General features: G+C 45.9%; 2 protein-coding genes across 2 annotated transcripts in view; one reads left to right on the top strand and one right to left on the bottom strand.

Annotated features, from left to right (window-relative positions):
• dok6 (docking protein 6) overlaps window positions 1-23287 on the bottom strand; it is a gene marked incomplete at both ends in the record, with an annotated part of 666878 nt that overhangs the window by 145285 nt on the left and 498306 nt on the right. The window lies entirely within an intron of this gene.
• Window positions 23144-23287, top strand: part of rttn (rotatin) — a 213431-nt gene continuing 213287 nt past the window's right edge. The window contains exon 1 of the mRNA XM_084326661.1: window positions 23144-23256. Coding sequence (XP_084182787.1) covers window positions 23226-23256 — 31 coding nt within the window. The 5' untranslated portion in view covers window positions 23144-23225. The remainder of the gene's footprint in view (window positions 23257-23287) is intronic.

The raw sequence follows: 23287 nt of genomic DNA, 5'->3' as shown, positions 1-23287 counted from the left end.
TGTGAATTTAAAAATGAAGAGGAACAGCAAATCTGTGATTCTACTAAATTGGCCGTTCTGTTTGATGTTTCACAATGACATGCAGATTGCAGCCAAGACGTTCCAAATCTCCACTGCTGAGCTCAGCAGTCAAGCTTTCTCTTTTGGATTGGAAGTTGTTTATATTTTCTCCTGCCCACAACCTTTTTATAATAGTCTGTTTGTTGACATTATTATTAATAATTATTATTTATTATTTATGATGAATTGAAAATGGGGGACCCTGATGTAAACAAGACGAAAGTCTTTCTCTGGTCTGCATCCCCTTAACAATTGTGTGTATTGAGCTGTACTGTATTGTACCCATTCTGCAATCTGTATACAATTTTCAATCAATCAATCAAAAAACATTTTACAAATAAACAGAACTAACTCTCTTACTGTTTGATTGATTGATTGGACATTTTATTAACAGATTGCAGAATGGGTACAATACAGTACAGCTAAGGGGATGCAGACCAGAGAAAGACTTCCGTCTTGTTTACATCAGGGTCCCCATTTTCAATTCATCATCACATATATGACATACATGACATACAGATAGACAGTACTGCTACATCTATACATTTATGACATACCAGATTTGCAAATACAGTACTGTTTGTGATCTAAAAAACAGAGTATATACATTTGATGTAGAAACTGTACATTGGAGGAGGTTGGGTAGGTGGGGTGGGGGACTGTACATTGGAGGTGGTTGGGTGGGGGGGGGGGTTGGGTAGGCGGGGTGGGGTGGGGGAAACTGTACATTGGAATATCGACGAAACCTTACTTGGTCCCAAGAAGAGGGTCTCGTGTATTATTGGGTTAGGACATTTACTTTACATTGGAGGGGGTTGGGTTAGGACATTTACAGGGGCCAGTTTTGAATTGCAGTCTCCCGTAGGTGCTCTTTGAGAGTAGTTTTGAAAGTGGTAGTGATTCACATTCCTTTACAGCTTTGGGTAGGGCGTTCCACATTGATGTGGCATAATTGCTAAACGTGTTTAGTCCCTTGTTTGAGCCGAATCTGGGTTTAACATGATTTGTGGAGCTCCCTCTGGTGTTGTGGTCGTGGTATTCACTGACCTTTGGGAAGTATTTTGACATGTACATGGGTACCTTAGTCGTGTAGTGTATCTTGTAGACCAGGCCCATTGCAAGTTTCTGTACTCTGTCGTCTACTCTAAGCCATCCTAAGTAGTCAAAGTGGGCAGGGGTGAGGTGGGTTCTAGGAGTAAGGTCAAGTAGTAGTCTGACCAGTTTGTTTTGAGATGTTTGTAATCTTGTTTTTAGCGCCTTTGAGGTGCTTTGGTACCATGAGGTGCAACCATAGTCGTAGTACCCTTGAATGAGTGCTCTTGCCAGAGTCTTCAGGGTATTCTTGTTTACCAGAGAGAAGATCCGGTACAAGAATCTAGTTCGTTGGTTGACTTTTTTGATTACATTGGATGCCATTTTGTCACAGGAAAGATTTGCCTCTAGGATGGAACCTAGGTATGTAATTTCATCTTTCCTTGTGACAATATTGTCGCCCACTGTAACTGAGAATCCGTCGGTCTTGCTGAGTTTGTTATTTGATCTGAAGAGAATGGAGCTGTGAGCTGTGGTTTTCCACAAGGAAGCATTCTAGGACCGCTACTGTTCCTAATTTATGCAAATGACATATTGTCAGCTTGTAACTGCAACTTGTTCTTGTTCGCGGACGACTCAGCCCTGCTGGTCTCTGACAAGAACAAGTTACAGGTTGAATTGATTGATTGATTATAGGCAACATAGTTCCAAGTTCGTACAGTATTGGTAACAGAGCCTAGGGTACTATAGGCCATGGAGTTCAGAGTTTATATGGTATATATGTGGTATATATATTTTTTTTTCAGTTCAATCTCCATTTTTCATTATTCAAGGATATCAACCACTGGCTATTCTTCCTCACTGTGGCCTCGCCGAGCAATTACGCAAAAGGTAGGTTCTGCTCATTTGTATTCCAGAAGCATCACGTCAGCTCTCTCTCCAAGTATTCCTAAGTAACTATCCGAGATGGCGTTGCTAAAACTTGAACTCCAAAATGATACATTGCTCGCCCAATTAGTGTCAGTATTGTTTTAAAGTGGATAATTGTGTTTACCGCTGCCAGGCTAATTTAGTCCATACACTAAATGTTAGATTGGGTTGTTTTTTCCACACTGTCAAGTGTATGGCATGTTTTTCCCCCTCCAACCTGCTTAGGGTGGCTGTGCGGCACAGACAGGCTCTATGCAAAGACCTAATTACTAGGCCTTATTAGGACTAATCAGGCTGCCTCCACTTGATGTGTTGCCCACAAGGGAGAGAGGGGGAGGAGGGTGGATAAGGAGGGGTGGGGATAGTTGTTAGATAGCACCGAGCCAAGGACAGGGGGGGGCAATCATTCGCCGAGATAAATTAGACCTGACAAACCAACTTTTAGCCTTGTTGATATTTACTCCAGACAGTCAGGTGAAGCATTACCTCAGCTGTGGGCACTAGTGGAGTTTATTTTGTCTTTAATTATGACTGTGAGTGAATGGATCAAGGGTACACTAATAGTTGGTTATTTCATGTTAACACGAACCACTTTGTCGCTCTAATGCTCTGATTAGAATTTAGTGTCTGCAAGGTGTTGTTGCCTAGCGCTGCAGAACACAAACTGTAGGAGTATTTTTTACATTTTATAATCAACGCTTCTAATATCATCGAGAGCGGGCTCTCATTTACAATCACGTCGAGAAGGAACAATACGTAATACAAAAACAATATAGAGACAGAAAAGTCGATCAGTTCAACAATTCAAATCAATCAAAACAACTACAGACTAAGGCGGTTAGGTGGTCGAGCGGAGATTGCGTTCGTCACCAGCCCCGGAGCTGTGAGCTTGGTTCGCCTGTTCGAATCCAGCTCACAGCTCCGGGGTTGTCACCAGCCTGGCTGGCCGTCTGCACTGATACAATTGGCTGTATCAGAGGGTGGGAGAAGCTGGCGGGGTGGGTCCGGGTCGTTGTAAACAGCGACTCCTACAGTTCGGTCGGGGCGCCTGCTAAGCGCGGATTGGACGTGAGGGGGATAGTGTGGTCCTCCCACACTCTACGCCCTCTCAATGAGAATCCGCGCTGCCAGGTGAAAAGAAGCGGTGATTGGCTGGACGTGTGTCGGAGGAAGCACGTGGTAGCCTCCACTCTCCCAAATGATCTGACTGTGGGGGGTAAAGCGCAGCGACCAGGAAGGGACTGGGAATTGGCATACGACTAACATTGGGATGGGAGAAAATCGGAGGAAAATGGAGGGGAAAAAAAAAAAAAAAAAAAAAAAAAAAAAACTACAGACTGAGGTGAACTGTTTGGCCATTATAGATTTAAACTGACCAATGGACACTAAAGTATTGAGTTTTAAAGTGCATTTTCCTAATTCAGTGCAAACTCTAGTGACCTTAAGCGCACGTCTGAGTGAGTATGATGGGGTCCAGAGGTGCAGTCCAGTGATGAAGGAATGTAAGGGTGGAAGATCACCAATAATGGCTTCATACAGAAACAGATGCCAATTAATGCTAATCAATAGTTGAATGTATATGTGTAAGCATGAACACGAACACACACACACATACACACACAGAAACGGAATGTTGATGTCAAGCTGGAACTTAGATAAAGAGGGGGGGGGGGGTGCTAGTATGGTGTAATACCTTTTAAATGAGATTCCTCAACATGTGGGGAACTTGTTTCATCTTCATTTGAAATGAAAGCTGTGTCAGACATAAATCGGACTCAGTCCTTTGTCTTGCAGAGAGGGGGGTGGGGGGTGGGTTTGTCGGAGGGGGTTGGTTGTCGGGGGTCCCAAGGTGCCCACCCCCATATCCTCAACGCTTGCAGTGGAGCGGGAGACGGGTACAGCAGGCCTCGTGTCAGCCAGTGACAGGTCCGCCGGGCCGCTCGGGCTTCTGGTTTCTGGGCTGACTGTAGCACACCGCGGCTCCCTCTCACAGCGCATCCAGAACGCTCAGTGGATGGAAACGCTTATCAAATCAAATCAAATCAAATCAAATGTACTTGTATTTGTATAGCCCGAGATCACACGGAATAGCCCCCATGGGCTGTACAAGTCAAGAAGAAACATCACAAAAGATCAAAAACAAAACCGCCATAAAATCCAAATATGCGACACTCCCAGACTTTCCCCAATGAATATAAGGAACGACTCACTAAAAACCTTGCAATAAGTGTGTGTGTGTGGGGGGGGGGGGGGGTGCGGGGAGCACCACAGGCGGCGTGGAGGACAGAAACCTCAGATGGGCTGCTGCTCAAAGGGGATCCCCCAACAGGATGTCAGTGATGTTATAGTGTTGCAATGTATGATAGATGGATGGAGAATAGAACAGGTGAATAATTGGTATGAATGTATATATACAGTACATGTAATGAAACACACACATATATATATACAAGGTAACAATATTATCTAAGGTACATAAGCACTTTTCTTTAATAAAACAATAGAGCTAAGGACGACAACAGCAACAACAACAACAACAACAACAACAACAACAACAACAACAAAAAGTGCACAATTCCTTTACTTGAGTGACAAGTACAAACACTCTGATTACAAGATAACTCTGGTAAAGATAAATGTTCTCCATTAAAAAATTGTGCTTAAATGAAAGTATTCAAGTATTTGATATTGAATGTCCATTTTGTACCAGAAGTACAGATTATATTTGGGATTCTTGTATCTCATGCTTGGGAGTGGTCAATCTTTGATGCATGGACCATTAAAGATTATACTGATAATTTCTTCTTAACTGAAAGACTGCATTTTTGCATTTTGTTTGCATTTTGTACTTTAGTTTTGTATATTGTATATTTTGCATAGTGTTTGGTCTTTATTCTTTTAACTTTTTTACGGTATGAAGCACAATCTTAGGGGGCTCAGAGCCTCATACAGAACCAAGCATTTCACTGTAATGTACATGTACCTTATATGTGACAAATAAAACAAAACCTGAACTTGAACTTGATCTTGAAATTATTCATTGAATAATGTTCATAATTTGATCACGTTTTGTCTCTGCAAAACCTTTGTCTTTTTATCTTCTGGCTGGTATTAACTTATTATGCTGTGAGCTTCTCCAGACAGCTCACTCACTCACTCACTCACTCACTCACTCACTCACTCACTCACTCACTCACTCACTCACTCACTCACTCACTCACTCACTCACTCACTCACTCACTCACTCATGGAGTGATCTGGTGGGGGCGTTTAGTAGGACCAAGCCTGGAACTACCATTATGGGACTTTTATTAAATGTATTTTATGTTGGACTCATAGTGTCTCTCTCTCGCTACCAGACTGAATTAATTCAGAGAAGAACCACAGGATGCATGCATGGGGGGATGCATCAATGTTGCCAAAACCTACCTTATCTGTGGGGGATGAAATCCTCCAAGCCCCCTCTCTCTCTCCCTCTCTCTCTCATCTCTCCTCTCTTATGCTTTCTCTCCCACTGTCCATCTTTCCAACTACCTCTTCCTCTCGTCCTCTCATTCATCCATCCATCCATCTCTCTCTCTCTCTCTCTCTCTCTCTCTCTCTCTCTCTCCTCTCTCTCCTCTCTCTCTCTCTCTCTCTCTCTCTCTCTCTCTCTCTCTCCTCTCTCTCTTCTCTCTCTCTCAAAATACACACACAGCTAAAGCAATTATTCTTAAACTGTGGGGTGCAAGCAAATGGGGAGAGCCAGGTCACACAAGAGACATTTTCTGCTTACTTTTCAACCCTGTTACTTTTCGCAGCATAATGCGACAGTGACATGTCATATACCGAATGAAACAGCAAACTCCGACGTTTCTGTATAGGATGTATTATATTCTACCTCACCCAGAATCACAATAGGAAGCCAATGAAAATATAATGTTTTAGGCAAATTTGCACATAAGGCAGGAAGCTACTGTAGCCAGCCACTGTGCCAAACTCACCACGACGCAGCTCAACTAGACCCTGGAGATTTACATAATAATAATACACTTTATTTGTATAGCACTTTCATACAGCAATTGCAGTTCAAAGTGTTTCACAGCAGTAAAAAATACAGGCATAAGCTAGCATAAAAAAGATAAAAAAGGTAGCAAGGTAGGTAAGGTAAATCACAGTTTTTTCACATTAGGATCTAACATCCCAATAGGCCTCTCTGTTTACGGTTTCATTCAGTTAAAAAATAGGCAGTAATAAAAATAGAATAGACAGAGTAAAAAAAAAAAGAAGAAAAAAAAACATGACTTGGTTTATATCAGGAGCAAGGTTTCTTCTACAAGGTGAAAGACTTTGCCAGTAAACATCTTTCTGTGTTGGTGATGTGCCTTTTCAAGCATTTCCACCGCGCATCAGTCATCCATATTGGCACAGTGTGCGCGTTTGCTTTATCAATCTGGGGTGTGTTTGCTTTGTCAATCTGGGGCCCTGCTAGCGTGTGGGGCTTGTTTCAGTAGAAAGGGGTGAAACCACAGCTAAGGCTCCCTATGCTGTGTAAACAAGTGCCTACAACTGCTGTCGGATATAAAGCAATAAACAGCTTAGTGCTCCGTGTGACTTCTGCACTGCGTGTGTGTACGTTATCACACATGATCCACCTTAACCCTGGTTAAAGTCCAGAGACGTCTGCCATCCAAGGGTTTGCATCATGGCCCACTTTGAGACAAGGCCTGGCTGCACTCAGGAAGCTGTTTCATTGAGATCATGCCTGGCTGCATTCAGGAAGGCTGTTTCTTTGAGATCAGGCTTGGCTTCATTCAGGAAGCTGTTTCTTTGAGATCAGCCTGGCTACATTCAGGAAGCTGTTCTTTGAGATCAGGCCTGGCTACATTCAGGAAGGCTGTTCTTTGAGATCAGGCCTGGCTACATTCAGGAAGGCTGTTTCTTTGAGACCAGGTCGCCTGCATTTAGGAAGCTGTTTCTTTGAAATCAGGCCTGGCTACATTCAGGAAGCTGTTTCTTTGAAATCAGGCCTGGCTACATTCAGGAAGGCTGTTTCTTTGAGATCAGGCCTGGCTACATTCAGGAAGGCTGTTTCTTGAGATCAGGCCTGGCTACATTCAGGAAGGCTGTTTCTTTGAGATCAGGCCTGGCTACATTCAGGACGCTGTTTCTTTGAGATCAGGCCTGGCTGCATTCAGGAAGGCTGTTTCATTGAGATCACGCCTGGCTGCATTTAGGAAGCTGTTTCTTTGAGACCAGGCCTGGCTACATTCAGGAAGGCTGTTTCTTTGAGATCAGGCCTGGCTACATTCAGGAAGCTGTTTCTTTGAGATCAGGCCTGGCTACATTCAGGAAGGCTGTTTCTTTGAGATCAGGCCTGGCTGCATTTAGGAAGCTGTTTCTTTGAGATCAGGCCTGGCTGCATTCAGGAAGCTGTTTCTTTGAGATCAGGCCTGGCTGCATTCAGGACACTGTTTCTTTGAGATCAGGCCTGGCTACATTCAGGAAGGCTGTTTCTTTGAGATCAGGCCTGGCTACATTCAGGAAGGCTGTTTCTTTGAGATCAGGCCTGGCTTCATTCAGGACGCTGTTTCTTTGAGATCAGGCCTGGCTTCATTCAGGACGCTGTTTCTTTGAGATCAGGCCTGGCTGCATTCAAGAAGCCTGTTTCTTTCAATGTTTCATCTTAGGCATGTAATATTTACAACGAATAATGATCAGATTAATAATATAGAGCGGTCGGGTAATCAGAAGGTTCCCGGTTCGATTCCTCATTAGAAATAGGGCAAAAGATATTTAAATGTAAGCCAGTAGGTAAGCCTGTCATTTACAAACGTTCTGACAACCTACTGATAACATTAATGAAGTATGGACGAGGACTGTGATATAAAGTAACTGTTACATTATTAAATCACGTTGTATTCACGTGATTCTATAACATTGCTGCAACATTGCAGAACAGTCTCCATGAGGACTGGTTATTTTGCAACCGTAGCAATGTTGTTACAACATCACCTGTTGGTAATGTTGCAACTTACCAAATGATGACCAAAGTGCAACTCTGCATTGTGTAATGGGCTTGTAGGGTCACTGGTATTCTGTGGTAGAGCAGTATGGAAACAGAGAACAGCATATTCATAATTTTGCCTGGATTAAAAGCAAAGATTTTGCCAACGTCTGTGGTACAGTGGAAAGAGGCATTAGAAGTTTTTTTTGCAACAACATTATGAATCTAATATTGAACAAAATCAACTAGTGCTCTGGTTTCCTCCCACACTAAAAGACACACTAGGTTTCCTGCCATTGCCCTTGAGCAAGGTACTGGCATTGCAACTGGGGTTGGTCCCCAGACGCTGTACTATGTGTGGCTCGGCTGCCAGTGCTCCACTGCTCCTAAACAGTTAGGATGGATCAAATGCAGAGGACAAATTTCCCCCAAGGGGATTAATTATGGAAAAATTATGGAAAGATTATGCAAAAAATTAATGGTGGAACAACACAAAGTTTAACTTAACTTAAATGGCTGTGTATTGACCTGTGTCAGGAAGATGTTAATGGGATACTTGAACTTGAATTGACTGTAAGAGTGGTCTGTATATATTTGATCTGAGGGTTATTATTTACAGACACATCCACAGACATCACAGGCGACAGCATACAGTACATTGGACAGTGTAACGACACACATCACAATCCCATTTATTTGAAGTGAAGTTTTGCCTCCCGTGTGTGTGTGTGTGTGTGTGTGTGTGTGTGTGTGTGTGTGTGTGTGTGTGTGTGTGTGTGTGTGTGTGTGTGTGTGTGTGTGTGTGTGTGTGTGTGTGTGTGTGTGTGTGTGTGTGTGTGTGTGTGTGTGTGTGTGTGTGTGTGTGTGTGTGTACACCACTGGTAGCATCCACTACAACTGATCTCACGTACAAAGTGCTTAGAAAACGATGTACTCCTTGAAACATCTCGCCGTGCTCAAAAGCCACAGAGCGCTCTCAGTTTGACCCCTTCAGTGCTGTTCTCCCAGCAGATGAAAGGGGGGACCAGTCCCTCTAAAGAGGTGCTGCTGGGGGCCTCTGTGATGAATGTCAAAGAAGGGGGTCATCTTGTATTCTCATTGGACATCTGTAGAATGTCATGAAAACATTCCCGTTTGAAGCCTGTATCTCCATTCAACAGACTGCCTCTCTGTGCTGATGCGTCAGATGTGGTATCAGTCGGAGGAACTGATGGCACTATGTGAAGAGAGCTCTCGGCTCCCAGAGCCTTGTGAGAGTTGAACTTTTAAAACGGTTCTGTAAACGAACAGCAGCAGCGACAACAACAGCAGCATCAGCAGACTAATCATGAGGGGGTGCAGGCTTACAGTTTTTTTCCCCGATTGCTTAAGCACGATTTTGAAAACAGGCCCCAATGTTTCAAAACACTACACATAATTAGCACAACCACACACACAATTAGCAGAACACCTCAGATCCTTTGCTATATTAAACACTCTTGTAAAAACTATACACAAATTTATAAAAACCTAATTTTGTTACCATATGAAACTGCTGTGCTTAACCTAAAACACCTTTAGCAATTTTACTTCTCAGTGATTAGAGCACTGTAAGTGAAGTACACAGAGAATGGCAAATATACAATACATTCACCAAACACTACACAAGTGACTCTCTGAGGTGAGATTCGAACGGGATCGCCCCCCCCCCCCCCCCCCTCCACCTGCCCCACCTGCCCCCAGAATGGGCAAATATACAATACATTCACCAAACACTACACAAGACCAATTCTGCTGATGGATGAAAATATAATAAATTTCTGCATATACAAATACAAAACATGCCCCAGTTTTCAAGCTACTACAGTAGTGTGCATAACACTGTAAGCTCAGCAAATATCAGACAAACAAACAAGAAATACTGTATCCAGTACAGGTTACAATTACAGTAAAACTAAAAATATATTAAATAGAGAAAAGAAGAGAAAATACTAGACATTATCTCTTCGCCTAGCTGGATCTGGCCAGAGAATTTATGGGAAACTGGGACATGTTTTGTTGTGATTTTCTGTGATGTTGACATGCTGAATGAATTATATGGAGAGAAAAAACATATATTTTCATCATCATTGGTCTTTGCGTAGCGTTTGGTGAGTGTATTTGCACATTCTCTGTGTACTTCACTCTCCTTCCATTTTGGTTGAAGGCAGGTGAACTCACCTGCTGCATTTCTGCTTAAACCTGATTGGTGTGTCTACAATTAAGCAATCATGTGTTTGTGCACCTGATGGCTGTGTTTAACCAATTGGCTCAAATGTGTGGTCATTTGACATTCTGTGTCTAATGTAATGCATAATAAGTGTGTTTAGTGTTTTGCAAATCACTGTGTGTATTGTTTTGCAAAAAAAGTTGAAGCTGACATTGTGCTTATATAGTGGTGGAAATCTGGGCCCATGTTTTGCTACTTGAGTGTAAGGTTTTGATAATTGTGTAATACTTGAGAATTTTGTGTTTATGCAATCCAAAAAAACTGTAATGCTCCACAGAGCTACAGCTCATCAGACTAAATGTCCTACATGCCAGCTTAACCAGAGCTACAGGCAGCTCATCAGACTAAATGCCCTACATGCTTAATGCTCCACAGAGCTACAGCTCATCAGACTAAATGCCCTACATGCTTAATGCTCTACAGAGATACAGCTCATCAGATTAAATGCCCTACATGCTTAATTGTTGTGAAGGATCAGATTAAACCGAATATGTATATTTATTTATATATATATATTTAATTGTATTTGTATATCGTTTGATATCCCCTGTATATTCCTTGTACAATATGCATTGAATATCCCCGTTTCTACTAAACAGCCCATAATAGTTTCATTCTACCATTGGACGAGAACCTGGCGCCAGGTTGCCATACCCCTAGGTCCAAGTTCAATCGTGCCGCCTAACATGTCGAGGCAACCCCCGGTTCCGCGCAGTAATATGCCGGGCGAAATACGAATGGTACTATTTGTTCATAGCGCATATATATATGGCGCTCGTAAAGTAGAACTTTCTTTTAGTCCAGTTCTTTACCCTCCAACAGAGTGACAGACGCAAAAGCCTCCCCACGACGCACGTGCGGTGTAGTAGGGCCTACTTGGCCCAGAATAGGCATTGAGATATCGTGTAGATTAATAGTTGAATGGTCATAGTTTGGCACCATACCGTCGAGTTGGACGTATTCTATTAAGCTAATAATAGTCTATTTATGTATGGTGCATCGTTCGGTTCGAGTTCTACAGTTATCAGTACCCCCATCGTTCCTGACGTTATCTGGACGCTTATCCAGGCTGGTCAGACCCCTAGTGGTGATTGCATCCGAGGAGCTCCGGGTCAAGAGCGACTGGACCTGTATATTGGATTACTCTACCCGACGACGGCGAGCCTTCCACGGCTCTTGGATTATGCTTTGTGTGCTTTGATTATTCCATGGATAAAGGCCAACACTGCCGAGTGTTGGAATTACCCCCCGGAGAGGACTCCAGGTGAGGCGGCGCTCTACACGTGAGGTCGCACCACGTCTCTCCGTTGTGGACCGGCAGATACCGTTCCACAGAGGGTCCAGCTGTATTCGTCTGCGGCCCGAGGTTCTGTGGGCACTGTGTCCAAGACTTTGGATTCTCCCAAGACACCGTCGGCCAGATGGGATACCGCCAGCGGCTTCTCTAACCCCCCCCCCTCCTACTGTCTTACAACCAGCGGGACCCCCCCCCCCCCCCCTTAGTGTATCCAGCTATAATCATTTAAGTACCATCGCTATCGTTTCCTAAATATTCCAGGTTGTATACTTACTCCCTGCGCAACCAGAGATTGGACATTCAATGTTGATTTACCTACGAATACTCATTTGCCATAAAAGTGCATATTCAATATTTCAAATCATAAATGTAATTAAGTGAATGTTGTATACACCTTTTGCTGTATTAAATATTCGATTTGGTACATTTGTGTTGGTTCGTTTCATCAGGTGGGAAAGTGTTCATCATACTTATATCTTGTACTGGGTGGCCAGAAGTTAAAGTACATGAGGTAGTGGTATTAAATATCATATCTAACAATACAGTCAGGGAATTGTACCCCTCAGCTACAATTGGTCCTTCGAGCCGGAGGGTAACTAGTGTAATATTAATATAGTGTTATTAATATCGAAATGGCCTATGATGAACACTCCACGAAACGATCCTCCTAACCTAGAACGCCCGCGGCGCAGACGACAGACACCTCAGTACTTAGAGGCTTACACTGTCAGTCAACTACCTAGCCTTCGACAAACGGTAAACGTGGTAAAAGTAGAAAGTAAAATTATGTCTGACCTTAACGACCAGGTTTCCCCGACCACAGAGGCCCTAGTAGGTCCTAATGTAACTGACCAAGCCCACGGTGGGGACCAGGAGGGAATTGACATGCCTTTACCCCCCGCCACTACTAAAGAAGTAGTCCCCGACACGCCCCGGGAGGAAGACAACCCTACAGAGAGAGAACTCTGCATGGAAGAAGAAGAGGAGAGCGCCGAGGAACTAGAGCTCCAGGACTCCCCAACGAGTACCCCCAGGAGCGGTTCACGCAGGAGCGGCTCACCTCCACTACCGCCTTCCCCCAGCGAAGCGGAGAGGATACTACAACAGGCGTTCCTCGTCAGCCTGACAGCCTCTACCGAACGCGATCGGCTCCAAGCACAGACGCTTAGCGAGCGCGAACGTCTCCAAGCCCAGGCGACCAGCGAGCGCGAACACCTCCAAGCACAGCAACGGAGCGAAGAACAGCGCACAAGTCTGGAGATGAGACGCTTCCAGATGGAAGAGAATATGGCAAGAGACCGGGCCGACGCCCAGCGCGCCGCTGCCGGTGCCCAAAGAGAAACAGAGCGCGCCGCCGCCGACGCCCAGCGCACCGCTGCCGGTGCCCAAAGAGACGCAGAGCGCGACAGACTACAAGCGCAACTAATAGAGCAGCTGATCAAAAGGACAACTCCCTCTCCCTCCGCCAGGGGCTCAAGGAACTCGTCGAGACAGCAGTCAAGAGCAGCGTCACCGCAACGAGCAAGCGACCCTGAACTTGACCAACAGACCGAGTCTAGACCCCCCGCAGACCCCCTTCCCATACCGGTCCAAGCGAGACCCAGCTACAAGGAAGGAGCGGCCTACACTGCGGAGAAGCTAAATAAACGATTACAAGATCTGGAAGATTTGATAGAAGAAGAAGAGGGAGAAGAGGAGAACCAAGCCCGACGACAGCACAGTACCCCACCGGACCAGGAGGTCCCATACAGTCCAGGCTATACCCCCGCGGCGCTGCGCTACAGACCCCCGACTCTATTTACGGGTGAGCACGACGCACGACCAGCCCCGAGGAACAGTACCTGGACCAGCGGGCCATGGTACCCTGCCAGTACCAGCCCACAGCAAGGCGCAAGAGGGGACTCGCCCAGGAGGTCTCTCCCCCAACGCTCGCCGATGTATCAGCCATCCACGGCGTCATACAACACCACGCCGTCATTCCCAGACTTCGCCTATGAGAGTCGAGCACAGTACACGGAGCTCCGGATGTGTTTAGAGACAATGATGGTGGATGTCGCTGATGAACGCCACAAGTATGCAATATTATTGAAGCACCTGAAAGTACAATATAGCGCTAGCCTATGCTACCTCCTCGACCCCATACACAGCGGCCCTTGCAGCGCTGGATCAAAGATATGGACGTATATGGGATTACGTAATCCAGGAGATAAGGCATATTGACCGCCTACCCCCAGCCACAGACAATCGCTCACTAGACGATCTGTCAATCAAAGTGCAGTCCCTGGTGGGGATGCTGGGAGCTCAACGGGAGAAGGGCAGGCATGAGCTGTACGCCAACTCTAACGTTGAGAGGATTTTGGAGAAGCTGCCACCCGCAAGACAGGAGCGCTTTCGGCGGCAGAGGGACTACCGAGATCCCGACGGCCCCGAGCCATCCCTCCTTGATCTGGCCGACTTCCTGGCGAGAGAGGTCAGCAGCTTACGACTGGACACCTTCGGGCGGAGCACGCCAAGCTCCAGAGAGGGACCCAGGAGAATAAGTGATGGAAGAAGATCGGTGACTGTCATGCACCAATCAGAGTCAGTACCGAGCAGTAAGAGTCACAGCACCCCCTCGAGAAAGGAGAAGTGGAAGATAGCGTGTCCCTACTGTGAGAAAGAACACTGGCTGTCACAATGTGACTCATTCACAAAGATGAATGCAGAAGAAGTGAGCCAATGGATAAAGTCCAACCGGCGCTGTTATCGATGTGCGCGGCCCCACATGGCAGCCGAATGCCGCCTAAAGAAAAGGTGCAGCCGGTGCGATGGAGCCCATCTAGATATACTACACGATAGTAACGGAAGACGGCCTATACCTGCACCACGGAGCGGCACCAAGGCAAGTGTCATGTACATTGACCCCGCCAGCAGCAACGGAGCTCAAGTGCTCTTAAAGGTAGTCCGTGTGACATTGAGCTACCAGGATAAAGTCATGGACACTTACGCCGTCCTTGATGACGGGTCAGAGAAGACCCTTCTGCTCGCCTCCGCTGCGACTCAGCTGGGACTGCGGGGGAGCAAGAACGAAATGACGATTCGGACAATAAGAAGAGATTTAAAGACGATAAAGGGCGAGAATGTCTCCTTCACTATCGCAGCCAACGGGCAGCCAGAGCGACGGTACAAGATCACAAATGCTTTCACCAGCCAAGAAATAGGACTCTCGCAGTACACCTACCCTGTCACCAAGTTGATGGATAAATATGTGCACCTGCGCCAATTACCTATCCCGCTCATAGACGGCGCTACCCCGACCCTGTTGATAGGCTCCGACCATGCAGAACTCATAGTCCCGATTGACCGGGTCCATACAGGCCCCCGAGGCTGTCCTGCAGCAGTCGAGACCCGCCTAGGATGGACATTACAAGGCCCCCTCGCTAAATCTCTCAACCGAACCGCAGCCACTAGCTGCTTCCACTCCAGAACGACAGAAGAAGACACCACTCTCCTGCAGCATGTCGAGAGGCTATGGACCCTAGAGACAATGCCCTTTAAGAACGAAAAGAAAGACATTCGCTCTAAAGAAGACATTTACGCCATCCACCTACTCGAGCAGGGGACAAAGAGAGTCACAGTCGGCGGAGTGATGAGATACGCAACTCCACTCCTGAGGCGAGAGGGAATGCCCCCCTTTCACGCAAAGAAAGACGCCACGGAGCGCTATCTACTGAACACAGAGCGGCGCCTAGCCAAAGACCCCGCTCAACAGAGTGTGTACCGAGCTGAGATTGAGAAGCTAATCACAGCGGGACACGTAACAAAGATTGACATTAAAGAGGCCGATCAGACGACCGAATCATGGTACGTGCCGCATCACAAGGTCCATCACAACGGCAAGGATCGCATTGTGTTTAACTGCAGCTACCAGATCGGATCCCAAAATCTGAATAAAGAGCTCTTGCCCGGCCCCACACTCGGCCCCTCCCTACTAGGCGTGCTACTGCGCTTCCGCCAGGACAAGGTGGCTATAAGCGGGGATATCAAAGGGATGTTCTTGCAAGTGAGACTAGTAGAGGAGGACAAGCCTCTGCTACGGTTCCTATGGAGAGAGAAGATCGGAGATGAGAACCCATCCATCTACCAGTGGGAAGTACTCCCCTTCGGAATCACATGCAGCCCGTGCTGTGCTACATTTGCACTACAGAAACACGTCACAGAGGACCCAGCAGCAGATGAAGAGGTCCAACACAGTGTGAAGAACAGTTTCTACGTAGACAACTGTCTACAAAGCGTCTCGACTCAAGAAGAAGCCGAGGCTCTCCTAATCAAGTTACGCGCCTCCCTAATCAAAGGAGGCTTTGATCTCAGGCAGTGGGCCAGCAGTGACCCGCACGTATTGCGCAGCCTCTCCTCCGCAGACAAGGCTGCCAGCAGCGAGACCTGGATGGCGACAATCCCAGGAGAAGCCCAAGAAATGACACTAGGATTAGTCTGGCGCTTCAAAACAGACTCGCTCCACTATAGACACAAACCCTTGGCTCCAGAGCAAGGAAGGTCGGCGGCGATACCGACCACCAGACGGAGTGTGTACAGAACACTCGCCAGGCAATATGACCCGCTGGGATGTATTCTACCTTACACCACCAGGGCAAAGATGATTGTACGAGCACTATGGGACAAGGACCAGGGCTGGGACGACCCAATACCCGCACACCTTGCCTCAACATGGAGAGAGTGGGAGACGGAACTCCGCTCACTCCCAGGTGTCAATATACGCCGCAGCTACTTCCCATCCACAGTGAGGCCAGAGACATGCGAGATTGAGCTACACGTCTTCAGCGACGCCTCCGAAGTAGCCTACGGATCGGCTGCCTATTTGCGTGCCCAAGAGATGGGAGGAGAGATACACACTGCTTTCATACTGGCCCGCTCAAGAATAGCCCCACGTAAGCAACAATCTATCCCACGTCTAGAGCTCTGCGCAGCCCTCGCAGGAGCGCATCTAGCCACGTTAATCCAACGTGAACTCACCATTCCGGTGCATAGAACAATCTTGTGGTCAGATTCCACGACAGTACTCACATGGATTAAGTCTGATTCATGCAGATACAAAGTCTTCGTGGGAGTCAGAGTCACCGAGATTCAAGAATTAACAGAAGAAGCAAGCTGGAGGTATGTGGATACCAAACACAACCCAGCTGACGTCATCACCCGGGGAATGTCCCTGGATGACCTAACCCGTCGCAACATCTACAGTGACGGACCAGCATTCCTCCAGCTCCCGGAAGGAGATTGGCCTACGCCCACCCCGAGGGAAGCAAGTAGCGAGGAGGCTGAGAACAAGAAGCCTATGTTCTGTGGACTGAGCACTGTCGCCTCCACAGACCCGAACATAGATGACTGCATTACCCTAGAGAGTGCGCAACAAAGAACATTCCTGCGGCACCACCCAGAGATTCAGTCCACCACTGACATGTCAGCAGCTGACTACGAAGAAGCAGAACTTCTTCTGCTACAACGAGCCCAGAGAGACTCGTTCCCCGATGAGCTAGACTGTCTACAGGGAGGAAACCCCGTCCCATCAGACAGCAGACTGATTCACCTGGCACCAGAGAGTGACGCACATAATCTCATCAGACTGGGTGGTCGCCTGCGGAGAGCCCCCGATCTACCAGATGACATTAAGCACCCGATCGTCTTGAACAGCCGACACAAGGTCACAGAGCTGATCATAAAGAAATACGACGAGGATGTGCACCACGCAGGAGCAGAGAGAGTCTTCGCGGAGATCAGACGTCGTTATTGGATATTGCAAGGGAGAGAAGCAGTACGGCGCTTCCAGCGAACCTGTCTAGACTGCCGTAAGTGGCGCGCGCAGCCCAGCATACCACGGATGGCTGACCTACCCCCCTGTCGCCTCCGAATCGGCGACAAGCCATTCCACTCCACAGGCATGGACTGTTTTGGCCCGTTGTATATAAAGAGAGGAAGAGGCACCGAGAAGCGGTCGGGTATTGTATTCAAATGCATGACCACCAGAGCGATACATATCGAGCTCCTTCCGACCATGAGCACAGACTCATTCCTTATGGCCTTCCGGAGATTCATATCACGGAAAGGACAACCGTCTACATTGTTGTCTGATCACGGGACCAACTTCAAAGGCGGAGAAAGAGAGCTGAGAGAGAGCTTCCAAGCTATGGGCCCAGAACTTAAGACCCACCTCGCTCCAGCCCAGGTTGACTTCCAGTTTAATCCCCCGAACGCACCCCACTTCGGTGGAACCTGGGAACGAGAAGTACGTTCTATAAAGACAGCCCTGTATGCCGTACTCGGAGCCCAGACTGTGGCAGAGGAAGTCCTAATGACAGTCCTCACAGAGATCGAGGGAGTATTGAACTCAAAGCCCCTCGGTTACGTCTCCAGTGATGTAGCAGATGTCGACCCAGTCACCCCCAACACACTCCTAATGGCGCGGCTGGACCCCGCGTTACCCCAGACAATGTACAGGCCCGAAGAAGCGAACGGCCGAAGAATGTGGAGGTACAGCCAAGTACTAGCTGACAAGTTTTGGAGCAGCTTCCTACTTCACTACCTACCGTCTCTACAGACCCGCCAGAAGTGGGTAAAAGAGAGAGACAATTTGACAGAAGGAACAGTCGTCATGATAGTTGACCAGTCACTCCCCAGAGCTATGTGGCCGGCTGGCCGCGTAAACAAAGTGATCACCGGTGCCGATGGCAAGGTCCGAGCAGCTGAAGTACTCGTCCAAGGGCGCACCTACACACGGCCCGTGGCGAGGCTCATAGAACTGCCCCGACTCCCAGATACTATCGATGATGACCATGACCCTATGACTTTGTGAGTTGACTGACCCTTACAGCGGACCTTGAGTGGAAGACTGTTAATCTGTCTCTGCTTAGCTAATTAGGTGGGACTAATTAGGGGGCGGCTGTTGTGAAGGATCAGATTAAACCGAATATGTATATTTATTTATATATATTTAATTGTATTTGTATATCGTTTGATATCCCCTGTATATTCCTTGTACAATATGCATTGAATATCCCCGTTTCTACTAAACAGCCCATAATAGTTTCATTCTACCATTGGACGAGAACCTGGCGCCAGGTTGCCATACCCCTAGGTCCAAGTTCAATCGTGCCGCCTAACATGTCGAGGCAACCCCCGGTTCCGCGCAGTAATATGCCGGGCGAAATACGAATGGTACTATTTGTTCATAGCGCATATATATATGGCGCTCGTAAAGTAGAACTTTCTTTTAGTCCAGTTCTTTACCCTCCAACAGAGTGACAGACGCAAAAGCCTCCCCACGACGCACGTGCGGTGTAGTAGGGCCTACTTGGCCCAGAATAGGCATTGAGATATCGTGTAGATTAATAGTTGAATGGTCATAGTTTGGCACCATACCGTCGAGTTGGACGTATTCTATTAAGCTAATAATAGTCTATTTATGTATGGTGCATCGTTCGGTTCGAGTTCTACAGTTATCAGTACCCCCATCGTTCCTGACGTTATCTGGACGCTTATCCAGGCTGGTCAGACCCCTAGTGGTGATTGCATCCGAGGAGCTCCGGGTCAAGAGCGACTGGACCTGTATATTGGATTACTCTACCCGACGACGGCGAGCCTTCCACGGCTCTTGGATTATGCTTTGTGTGCTTTGATTATTCCATGGATAAAGGCCAACACTGCCGAGTGTTGGAATTACCCCCCGGAGAGGACTCCAGGTGAGGCGGCGCTCTACACGTGAGGTCGCACCACGTCTCTCCGTTGTGGACCGGCAGATACCGTTCCACAGAGGGTCCAGCTGTATTCGTCTGCGGCCCGAGGTTCTGTGGGCACTGTGTCCAAGACTTTGGATTCTCCCAAGACACCGTCGGCCAGATGGGATACCGCCAGCGGCTTCTCTAACCCCCCCCCCTCCTACTGTCTTACAACCAGCGGGACCCCCCCCCCCCCCTTAGTGTATCCAGCTATAATCATTTAAGTACCATCGCTATCGTTTCCTAAATATTCCAGGTTGTATACTTACTCCCTGCGCAACCAGAGATTGGACATTCAATGTTGATTTACCTACGAATACTCATTTGCCATAAAAGTGCATATTGTGGGGCGGCGTGGCTCAGGGGTAGAGCGGGTTGTCCAATGATCGAAGGGTTGGTGGTTCGAATCCCGCTCAAGCCCATGTCCATCCCACTGCCGTTGTGTCCTTGGGCAAGACACTTAACCTACTTGCCTCGTATGCATGTGAATGAATGTTGGTGGTGGTCGGAGGGGCCGTAGGCGATGATTATTCGCCACGCTTCCGTGAGTCTGCCTCAGGGCAGCTCTGGCTGCAATTGTAGCTTACCACCACCGGTATGACTGTGTATGAATGAATAATGGACTCTGTGAAGCGCTCTGGGTCTCATGAAGAGCGCTATATAAATCCAAGTCATTATTATATTCAATATTTCAAATCATAAATGTAATTAAGTGAATGTTGTATACACCTTTTGCTGTATTAAATATTCGATTTGGTACATTTGTGTTGGTTCGTTTCATCAGGTGGGAAAGTGTTCATCATACTTATATCTTGTACTGGGTGGCCAGAAGTTAAAGTACATGAGGTAGTGGTATTAAATATCATATCTAACAATACAGTCAGGGAATTGTACCCCTCAGCTACATGCTCTACAGAGCTACAGCTCATCAGACTAAATGCCCTACATGCTTAATGCTCCACAGAGCTACAGGCAGCTCATCAGACTAAATGCCCTACATGCTTAATGCTCTACAGAGATACAGCTCATCAGACTAAATGCCCTACATGAATGCTCTACAGAGCTACAGCTCATCAGACTAAATGCCCTACATGCTTAATGCTCCACAGAGCTACAGGCAGCTCATCAGACTAAATGCCCTACATGCTTAATGCTCCAGAGATACAGCTCATCAGACATGCTTAATGCTCCAGAGATACAGCTCATCAGACTAAATGCCCTACATGCTTAACCTCCACAGAGCTACAGCACATCAGACTAAATGCTCTACATGCTTAACGCTTCAGAGCTAGCACATAAGACTAAATGCTCTACATCAGCGGTTCTCAAACATTGGCAACAAACAAAGAAAAGGAGAAAAACCGACGAGCCCAACTCAGATCGAGTTTTCCACCTGGCAGCTGTTTGTATTTGCCATGTCTTGTCCCTTCATCAACGGAGGCCGACACAGTATTCCAATACACATCTCACTACATCCTGCGCATGTATAATCGTGGAGACCACGTCTCGTCTTTTGTGTATAACCTTGACACGCGCAATAGGTTTGTTGTCAGAAGCGCGGAGATAGAGAAGAAGCGTGGATTTTACAAAAACAACCCATTGGCAGAGAAATGTGGAATATCTAGCCGATCTATCTTTGACAGGCTCAATGCGTTGAATCAGGTTGTAGGGGTGTAACAATGCATCGATCCTACGGTGACGATTCAACTGCATCAATTTGAAAATGTAAGAACCGATTATTAAAATATATACCTATATATTTTTTTTTTATTTAAATTAAATCCATTTTTTATTGACCTATAGTCCATTCATGCTGAGTGAATCAGTTCCCCCAGCCACATTTGTGTATAAATCTTTTTGGGGGGAATTAACTGATCGAAAATGTATCTAGAATCTAATCGAATCGTGGTCAAATGAAGATATTTCATGATGCATTGAATTGTTGCCTGAATAATCGTAATCGAATCGAATCGCTGTGGGGTCGAATCGTTACACCCGGACTTACAATCGGACTTGCAGCTAAAATGGAGAGCTGGAGTAAGGAACTCCATGCAAATCAACACAATTATAGATACAATGTGTTGGCGAGACAGCACTAATACTATATGTGTTATTTTTTTCTATTATTTTTAATAATAGGCCTACAACTCCATTATAATTAGTGAGCATGAACAAGTCTCTCCTTCAGCTAAAGATCAGAGAGTTAAGACTAATGATGATGTCATCAAGAGACAAATCCTCGAGCTGCTCCATATAGACAGTGAATAGTGGAACAACACCAAAGACACGTCAACAGTATCCATGGTGATTTAAATAGGATACAGTACATTTTCTGATTCAGAGCTGAACGCCCTACATCTAATCATAATAATCATAACTACTCACCTCATACTATTGCCATATATATTGTTTTTTGTTATATGAATTGGTATGACTGGCTATTCGTAAATTTCTTCAATACAAAATAAAGTATAGATATTGACAACACAATCACAGCACAATCTAAATCCTTTTTTTTAGTGTGGATTTCCCCGTTAACCCCACTGCACGGTTCTGAAGCACCATGTGACGATATTATCATCGTGTCAAATTATGATTTGCTAAATTTGTTAATTATCACTGTTCCAATTGATCAAGCAGGGTTTCTCTGCGTCGCATCTCAACGTGTGTGAGATCTCAAGCAATTGAATTAGTGCAGAGCAGCTATTAAAGGAAATGTGCCTTTTGTGTGAACAGGCAGCGCACATCATCTTTGATACTCCGGAACATTGGTGTTTGATATCAGATTAATTGAATGAGAAGATAATTTGGGTGGTCTCAAAACTTCACACTCCGCCTGTCAGACATTGACACGTCTTCTGTGATGATCAAACGTTTTGCCCAAACGTGAACATCTAAGCAAGATGAACCACTTCAATGTGTTTACATTTCAAAAGAGCAGATGAGAATTAATTTATGAAAGACATTTTGAGTCATAGAGAGGTTTAGGCCTACTTGGGGATAAACACAGCGACAATGCAAAGTGCTAAGGCTCTGTACAATAGCGCTGTTTAAGGCGAGACAGCCTAGGCGAATAGGCAAATATGATTGATTTTGAGATTTCTTTTATATTATTTTGCTTCCTTAACATGTCTTATTTCAAACTAGTGGCAATACAATATCGAAAACACACACAATATGAGTGAGAGTGATTAATACACAAAAGTTTAAACCATGCACATGCTGTACTATGCAGACGGGGTGATAAGGTGGACTATTAAAAAAAAAATAAAAAAAAAAATATATATATATATATATATATATATATATATATATATATATATATATATATATATATATATATATATATATATTAAACTAAATAAGACTCATGCACATCTAGTTGGACCCCGACTGGAGGTGCAGGTCAGCGCAAGAGAGATATATAACTAAAAGGAGAAAACCTTCAAAAAGAAAGAAGGGACCGCACACTCCAGGAGTATATATATATATATTATAATATATATATACATATATATATATATATATATATATATATATATATTTTTTTTTTTTTCATCAATAGATTACTCTCAGCATAGCAGGTTAAACCCATATGGCTCTGCTTAAACCGTTACACGCATTTGACAAAATAATAGTTACAACCCTAGTGTGATTCTGCCGTGTCACAACAGATGACGTCACTACAACATTTCACACGAGTTTATTTGTTGAACGCACCCCTACCCGGAAGTAGACTGACGCTGGCGCGTCGGTTGAAAACAGACCCGGCGGACAGTGTTGACATGACGCTGACAGACACCGAGAGGAACTTCGGCGCATAAAACCGAGCAGATTCAAAAGTTTTTTGAAGCATTTGTATGTCTTGACTTTGCTACGCGGGGTCACAATAATATACCGGACATGGACCTGTCTCAGCTTATAAAGAAAATAGGTAACGTTAAGATAGTTTCGTGACGTCGCGT

This window comes from Notolepis coatsorum, assembly GCF_963971535.1.
Source record: "Notolepis coatsorum genome assembly, chromosome: 12".
Lineage (NCBI taxonomy): Eukaryota > Metazoa > Chordata > Actinopteri > Aulopiformes > Paralepididae > Notolepis > Notolepis coatsorum.
The sequence above is the reverse complement of the archived record's forward strand: the minus strand, read 5'-3'. Positions and strand labels throughout refer to the sequence as shown.